The following is an 8864-nucleotide window of genomic DNA, read 5'->3' as shown; positions in this document are numbered from 1 at the left end:
GCACGTAAATCTTGGTGGGGTAAACTAAAACATTGTTCTTATGCAAGCCAGCAAAGCCACTACACGACACTAAACAATACATTCATTGTACTATAATGGTGACCACAAACTGTTATGGCCTACATAAAGCTCAATCCTTACCACCGCTACACCTGGCTATCAGCGGAGCCTTGTCTGGCAGCGAAACAGATCATTCAGCCCCATTTACTGCCTTTTTTGAAAATGTAGCTGATATGGCTGACTTGCTTAAACAAATGTGGTTTCTACTGACAATTGAGATGTACAAACTAAGGCATAAGGGAATGACGAGCAGATAAGAGGCAATCTGTATTTTCGATTAAGACAATGAGCGAGCTAGGACGGACGTAGTCAATATAACTTTGTTCAGCACTTTTGAAAGGTACAGCGACAGAATTCAGAACATGGGCCGTTCTTACAGTATTCTCCCTGTACACCAAGTCAGAACCGTAGGATAAATAAAGGGGGCATATGAGCAGAAAATGAAAGCTCTTACAATATTCTGATTACATTTCTCTAAAACAGGCTATAGGCTACATGTGCACCATCAAGTCAGAACAGTAGGCTAAGTTATGAGGGAGGAAAGGGTCCAAATTATTAGGGTGAGCCACATGGGCTACTAACAGCTTACTGCACAACATAGACTTAGTATTACTTTCTTGGCTACATATACATATCTCCCTGGCACATTACATCATTTATGCAGCAGCATACAGTACATTTTTGGACTCACCTTGTTGTGCTGTGCTCACTTGAACAGGAAGGTGGCGCGGCGGTCCTTCTTGTGGGCTCTAGAAAGAGGCCCGAAATCCCGACTTGGAATTCCGAGTTGGATGACCGTTCAAAATTATTTTCCATTTTTTTCCCAGTCGGAGCTAGTTTTATCCGAGTTCCCAGTTGTCTTGAACTCACTGAAGTCTGAGATTTCCCAGTTGTTTTGAATGTGGCAGAAGTCATGCTGGATTGACAGCATGGCCAATGTATTCAAAACTTTTCTGGCCCATGGCGTTAACCCCTTTTTCGTGATATCCAATTGGTAGTTACGATCTTGTCTCCGCTGCAACTCACCTACGGACTAGGCGAAGGTCGAGAGCCAAGCTGCACTGCTTTTTGACACACTACTCGCTTAACCCGGAAGCCAGTTGCACCAATGTGTAGGGGGAAACACTGTCGAACTGACGACCGAAGTCAGCTTACAGGCGCCTGGCCGCCACAAGGAGTCGCTAGAGCACGATGAGACAAGGACATCCCGGCCGGCCAAAACCTCCCCTAACCCGGATGATGCTGGGCCAATTGTGTGCCGCCTCATGGGTATCCCGGTCACAGCCGGCTGTGACACAGCCTGGGATCGAACCCGGGGCTGCAGTGGCGCCTTAGCACTCATTGAATTTGCGATTTCCAACTTGTTGTGTAATGTTTATGTCCAATGGCCAATGAGCACCGATACGTTTTATAATTTCTCTTCAGATTGCCGACTTGATGCATGATGATGACTGCTTGTCTAGCTTGCTAGCTAAGATTTTGAAAGTATGATGTTGACATGATCAGTCCAATCAAAGCTACGGTAGATATAACGAGATTTGACGTCATTTTATCTGTGGCCAGTGACCTTGAGCCTTCTTGGATGGGCACTTCTAATGTAAGTCTATGGCAGCACCCAAGGGGCTTGAATTTTCGAGCTCTACCCGTAGATTTTGCGGCAACGTAGTGTCTCCATGAGTGACAGAGCATGGAGCCAATCACAGCGCAACTAGATAACATTACCAACCCCTACGCGCCGTATTTTCCGCTGGCTGCCCCACCAACACAGAATGCACTGAGCTAGGCTGAAACACCTGCATTTTGGAGCTGCCTTACTCAAGAAAGCAAAAAATAGACCATGTTTATTTATTTAAATAGACCATGTTTATTTATTTTTTACATTGTTTGCAAACTGATATGTGACATGTATTAATGCCAAAATAACATGCAAAACAGGCTCTGCCCTGAATGCCACTGGAGGGAGTTTCCACCATATTCCTCATATCAGTCCATTCCTTTTAAATAATAGTGCACACTTCGAGATGTATGAGTGCACACTTTGGGAGAGAATCGTAATGTAGGCATGGTGTCTGACAGAGGTATCAGAAAGGCTAGGGTGACTGAGTTGGTCAGCTCAGAATACTGCTACAGGGTGGTCTCCCTCAGTGAGGTAATATCAGCGGTCAGACCATGGTCATCATCATGGGCTGCATTGTCAGCAGTCCATCCAGGAACAGCTGCACTATAATCTACACCACCAGGGGGCGTTCTGCTGCTCTTGAAAAACCCTTTCTGAGAAAACAAAAACAATCTTTAGTCAATATATATTTATATGGTTGTATAATGTATACACAATCTTGTTCGTACAGACAGACAGCCTTGGAGAGGGAATAGGGTGTCAACTCACACTCCCTCCTCCCCACTCCAGAACCAGACAGGGTTAGGATTGTGGTTGGGGTTGAGGGTTGGGGTTGAACCGGGATGTGGACATGAAGCTAACGTTAGGGTTGTGGTTGGAATAGGGTTAGGGTTGAACCGGGATGTGGACATGAGGCTAGGGTTATGTTAGGGTTTAGGGTTGGAGGAGTGTCTCACCTTGTAGAGAACCCCAGAGACTATCGCCAGTAGCAACAGTGAAAACACAACACTGTGGGAAGCAATGAGGGCAGTGCGGGATTCAGGCGTTGTCTCCAGAATGGACAGAATCTAGAAGAGAGAAATGATGGAGTGAGTGGAAAAAATAAGAGTGATCATTGTCATGAAGCCACCTGTCCCAATCCCGTTAGAAGTTCAGAACGAGAAAGTGTAGGCTATATACAAATAATGCGCTCAAATTGAAAATCATTAAACAAAATAATGAGAATTTGTATTAGCCTAATCGAGGTGTAGATTACATCTCACATTCCAATGTTTGAACTTGTAAACAAGACTGCATGGGATTCCTCTTAATGCGACTCCATGCAGCCAATGGCAATGTCCGCATTTAGGTATAATGCCAGGAGCCGCTTGTGGATTTGACAGCTTTAACGCAGTTCCAACCGCCAAAACAACCACTATGCAGATGTCAGCTAAAGAGGATCTAATTGAATGGAGCTCTTAGAGAGCATTTGAAGTTATTGGCTCACCTTCACACTCTGAGAACCAAGGGCAGGATATTGGGAGTAGACACTCTGGTCGAAGGACAGCGAGCCCCAACTGACCACCTCCACCTGCACCGCTGAACCCTGTGAAACAAACAACACTACTGAAACGGAACCACAACAACTCATAACGTGAATCTCAGCCTCGATTCAATCAGATCCAACGCTAACCCGCGTTGGCATTTTGGCTGTGTTGGAGGTGTAACTGCGGTATGAGCTGACAAATAGGTGAGCGGCTGCTCTTGGGTCACAAACCACTCCCTTCCTTATGATCCCTACCGTGTTAGAAGTTCAAAATGGCGCTAGAAAGTGTAGGGCTCGATTCAATCCCTATCGCCGAAGTTCAGCGCTATAACGTGATTGAAATGTAAAGCCAATGTTCCCGCGTTAGCACTTATTTCTCAATACCAGAAACACATATAATAGTAACTTAAAAGCACCCAAATAAAACATTCCCGAATTACAAACTCTTAATATAATGTTGTTCTAAAAGTTGGGTTTGAGGTGTTCTCCAAATCAGCCCTAACTTTGGAAACGATCCTACAACGCTCCGCAGCCAGCGTCACATGGTGAATTAAAAACTTCATAAAAAGTGGGATACATTTGTGAAAATGAGGCGGGCGAATTGGGTGTCTGCTCACCAATCTGCGGGCACATTTCATCCCTGAGAACTTCCACGGCTATTAACAATGGAAGGAGGGCTTCAGCAAGAAATTGCTTCTCAAAAAAGAGCTAGCTCGATACCTCTATGCTAACGTAAGCTAGCTATAGGGCTACAGCATTTAGCTCACGTCTTCCATCTAAATAGCGCTGATAAAACGAACCAAATGTAAACGTCTGCCAGCTGCTGGTAGCTAACTGTTGGTGCTGTCATACTATAGATAGTTCAAGCCTATGGGAAAGAGTAGTTTTGGCCGCGACAGAGCTCACTGTTACTGTATAGAGCCCTATGGCTCGGGCCGAAACTGTGTGTGTGGATGGCACGTTGGAATGGATCTGCGCGGGTTGATGCAGCACCTCCAGCAGAATTTTGTCGAAGATATTCCGTACACTGGACTGATGGCAGATTTTAGGAACGGAATATGTGTGTTGTGGGGGGGGGGACTTTTTTTCTCGTTTTTCAAGCGAAGATCTTTTAAGGGAGTATGCGAGGCATAGACGTTCACGTCGCCTAGCCGAGTTCTGCTAGGAGCAAACCGAACCTAGTTTGCGGGCTCCTTAACGCAGTTCCACCTCCGACACTGCCGAAACAACCAACAATGCCAAAACAACCGCTATGCCAGTGTCGGCTAACGCGGATCTGATAGAATCTAGACCCTCATCTGCTTGACATGGACCCGTACCAGAGCAATCTATAGATGGCTGCCTCGTCTAGCCCATACAACACCAATGCTTACATACATTATTCAACAACATGAAACGTATGTATGAAGTTACGATTATCCTTACCTCAGAGTTTCGACTGATATTCCCAACAAACTTGAAGATGGTTGGCTGATTGTTGGCTGACAGTCCTATAGTGCAGCCAACCAGATGACAGATGACCCCACTACAGTGCTGCGGTAGACCCAATCAGAAGGGTTAGAGTAGAAATGACTGTACTTGTAATGACAAGTGATTAGAGAAACACCCATGTTTCTATTTTGTTTATGTCTCTTTTAGAGGTCTATCTCACCTGATAAAACAGAGTGCTGTTTTCCTTTTTAGAGAATACCTCCTTCCTCTCACACTTTCCTCTGCTGTTATCCTTTGGCACACACACAGACATAAGAACATGTATAATGCCAGAAGACATTTGCAACTAACCAAATACCAGATCCTGCCACTGATACTTTATGCTGATTGACTGAGGAAAGTGCTGCTTGACTATTTTAGATGCTATCAGATGACCTGCCTCTGCTACAGACCAGGCACAACATGGAAGTAAATGCTTCAAGTGAGTGCACAGAGTGAAACAGGAAGGCACTATCTGAACTTGCCCAATAAGAAACACTCATTTTCGCTTCCAATTGCAAAAAGGTGTACCCTAATGAAAATGACCCAGGCTGCACTCACTGTTTGAGGAAGAGACACATTCCACAGGTAACCAGAGTCCAACTCCACTGGAATCACAAATGTAACATTGACCGGTGCTGCCACATGTCCTATATTCTCCACCTCAGAGATGGAGAGAGGACATGGTGAGATATAACGGGATGGATACTGAAATAAGTGTAATTGAAATACTATTGGGTGAATTAAAAGACTAACAGATAGAGATGTATACAGAAGTATTAGGCAGCAGTACCATGTACAGTATGATTTATTCATACCATGTATATGTGCTCCAGAAGCTTGTTGTCTGGGAAAGTTACATATAGGGAGGAGTCTCCTCTGAAATATAATGATAAGTAAAGATCATTTATCCTGCCTCAGTCACTATTGTCATAATGAAACTGTGTCTGAAGAGGAAATTGTATGCACCCACCCTTTCACAACAATATTGATAGGAAGTTTAACATCTACAGAGGAGCTTGCATAGTTATCCTGAAGGGTTCCCTGTCCTTCATTGTCACTGTAGGACAGAAGAATGAATACACAAACAGTGTTGACGTTTACCATGACACAAATGATGATCTACAAATTCTGATTAGATAGATGAATGGAATAGAGTAAAGAACAGAACAGAATAACTTCATTTTTTCCCATCAATGATTCAATGGTAAAGTTCTGTCTGTGGAGATGGTGACTCACGTAATAACAGACACATTCAAAGCCAGTCTTTCTCTCAAACAGGACGGTTCAAACACTGTGAATGACATCAACACTGTCACCTGGGGGGAAAGGCAGAATCAGATCAAAATATTTTCTCGCTCAGCTTTACAGAAATTAAGTCGGCTGAATGATATTTACCCGTGCCCCCTGTCTCAGGACAGTAGAGCTGAGGGGACACACTGTGTGTGTGAGGTTTCCTAGTCCTGTAGTGTTGGACACACACCAAACAGCCACCTGGCCTGGTCCTGATGGCTATAACAGATTTACGGTGACATGATCAAAACCAAAATAAACCAGCTGATGAAAGCCAACACTTTATTATATCTCCATCTCTCCACCCTTACCACCTCTGCTCACAACTAAATATCTCAATCACACCCCTTCATATACAGTACCAGTAAAACGTTTGGACACACCTACTCATTCCAGGGTTTTTCTTAATTTTTTACTATTTTCTACATTGTAGAATAATAGTGAAGACATCAAAACTATGAAATAACACATTTGGAATCATGGAGTAACCAAAAAAGTGTTAAACAAATCAAAATATATTTGAGATTCTTCAAAGTAGCCACCTTTTGCCTTGATGACAGCTTTGCACACGCTTGGCATTCTCTCAACCAGCTTCATGAGGTAGTCACCTGGAATGCATTTCAATTAACAGGTGTGCCTTGTTAAAAGTTAATTTGTGGAATTTATTTCCTTCTTAATGCGTTTCAGCCAATCAGTTGTGTTGTGACAAGGTAGGGGTGGTATACAGAAGATAGCCCTATTTGGTAAAAGACCAAGTCCATATTATGGCAAGAACAGCTCAAATAAGCAAAGAGAAACGACAGCCCATCATTACTTTAAGACATGAAGGTCAGTTAATACGGAACATTTCAAGAACTTTGAAAGTTTCTTCAAGTGCAGTTGCAAAAACCATCAAGCGCTATGATGAAACTGGCTCTCATGAGGACCGCCACAGGAACAGAAGACCCAGAGATACAGTGAGGGAAAAATGTGTTTGATCCCCTGCTGATTTTGTACGTTTGCCCACTGACAAATAAATGATCAGTCTATAATTTTAATGGTAGGTTTATTTGAACAGTGAGAGACAGAATAACAACAAAAAGAATCCAGAAAAACGCATGTCAAAAATGTTATAAATTGATTTGCATTTTAATGAGGGAAATAGGTATTTGACCCCCTCTCAATCAGAAAGATTTCTGGCACCCAGTTGTCTTTTATACAGGTAACGAGCTGAGATTAGGAGCACACTCTTAAAGGGAGTGCTCCTAATCTCCGTTTGTTACCTGTATAAAAGACACCTGTTCACAGAAGCAATCAATCAATCAGATTCCAAACTCTCCACCATGGCCAAGACCAAAGAGCTCTCCAAGGATGTCAGGGACAAGATTGTAGACCTACACAAGGCTGCAATGGGCTACAAGACCATCGCCAAGCAGCTTGGTGAGAAGGTGACAACAGTTGGTGCGATTATTCGCAAATGGAAGAAACACAAAATAGCTGTCAATCTCCCTCGGCCTTGGGCTCCATGCAATATCTCACCTCGTGGAGTTGCAATGATCATGAGAACGGTGAGGAATCAGCCCAGAACTACATGGGAGGATCTTGTCAATGATCTCAAGGAAGCTGGGACCATAGTCACCAAGAAAACAATTGGTAACACACTACGCCGTGAAGGACTGAAATCCTGCAGCGCCCGCAAGGTCCCCCTGCTCAAGAAAGCACATATACAGGCCCGTCTGAAGTTTGCCAATGAACATCTGAATGATTCAGAGGAGAACTGGGTGAAAGTGTTGTGGTCAGATGAGACCAAAATCGAGCTCTTTGGCATCAACTCAACTCGCCATGTTTGGAGGAGGAGGAATGCTGCCTATGACCCCAAGAACACCATCCCCACGTCAAACATGGAGGCGGAAACATTATGCTTTGGGGGTGTTTTTCTGCTAAGGGGACAGGACAACTTCACCGCATCAAAGGGACGATGGACGGGGCCATGTACCATCAAATCTTGGGTGAGAACCTCCTTCCCTCAGCCAGGGCATTGAAAATGGGTCGTGATGGGTATTCCAGCATGACAATGACCCAAAACACACGGCCAAGGCAACAAAGGAGTCGCTCAAGAAGAAGCACATTAAGGTCCTGGAGTGGCCTAGCCAGTCTCCAGACCTTAATCCCATAGAAAATCTATGGATGGAGCTGAATGTTCGAGTTGCCAAACGTCAGCCTCGAAACCTTAATAACTTGGAGAAGATCTGCAAAGAGGAGTGGGACAAAATCCCTCCTGAGATGTGTGCAAACCTGGTGGCCAACTACAAGAAACGTCTGACCTCTGTGATTGCCAACAAGGGTTTTACCACCAAGTACTAAGTCATGTTTTGCAGAGGGGTCAAATACTTATTTCCCTCATTAAAATGCAAATCAATTTCTAACATTTTTGACATGCGTTTTTCTGGATTTTTTTGTTGTTATTCTGTCTCTCACTGTTCAAATAAACCTACCATTAAAATTATAGACTGATCATGTCTTTGTCAGTGGGCAAATGTACAAATCAGCAGGGGATCAAATACTTTTTTCCCTCACTGTACCTCTGCTGCAGAGGATAAGTTCATTAGAGTTACCAGCCTCAGAAATTGCAGCCCAAATAAATGCTTCACGGAGTTCAAGTAACAGACACATCTCAACATCAACTGTTCAGAGGAGACTGCGTGAATCAGGCCTTCATGGTCGAATTGCTGCAAATAAACCACTACTAAAGGACACCAATAAGAAGAAGAGACTTGCTTGGGCCAAGAAACATGAGCAATGGACATTAGACCGGTGGAAATCTGTCCTTTGGTCTGATGAGTCCAAATTTGAGATTTTTGGTTCCAACCGAAAATGTGAGACGCAGAGTAGGTGAACGGATGATCTCCGCATGTGTGG

General features: G+C 43.9%; 1 protein-coding gene across 1 annotated transcript; it reads right to left on the bottom strand.

The window, feature by feature from the left end:
- Nucleotides 1–1911: 1911 nt before the first annotated feature.
- Nucleotides 1912–6180, bottom strand: LOC311114808 (integrin alpha-X-like). The gene is made up of 10 exons (XM_084190045.1): nt 6072–6180; nt 5913–5992; nt 5647–5733; nt 5492–5552; nt 5235–5336; nt 4855–4926; nt 4629–4736; nt 3165–3263; nt 2635–2745; nt 1912–2331 (listed from the first exon to the last, which is right to left on the bottom strand). The coding sequence occupies exons 2-10, from the start codon at nt 5978–5980 to the stop codon at nt 2185–2187; spliced, it is 855 nt and encodes a 284-aa protein (XP_084046171.1). The 5' UTR covers nt 5981–5992; nt 6072–6180; the 3' UTR covers nt 1912–2184.
- Between the last annotated feature and the right edge of the window lie 2684 nt (nt 6181–8864).

This window comes from Coregonus lavaretus (assembly GCF_964263955.1).
Source record: "Coregonus lavaretus genome assembly, contig: HAP1_SCAFFOLD_6793, whole genome shotgun sequence".
Lineage (NCBI taxonomy): Eukaryota > Metazoa > Chordata > Actinopteri > Salmoniformes > Salmonidae > Coregonus > Coregonus lavaretus.
The sequence above is the reverse complement of the archived record's forward strand: the minus strand, read 5'-3'. Positions and strand labels throughout refer to the sequence as shown.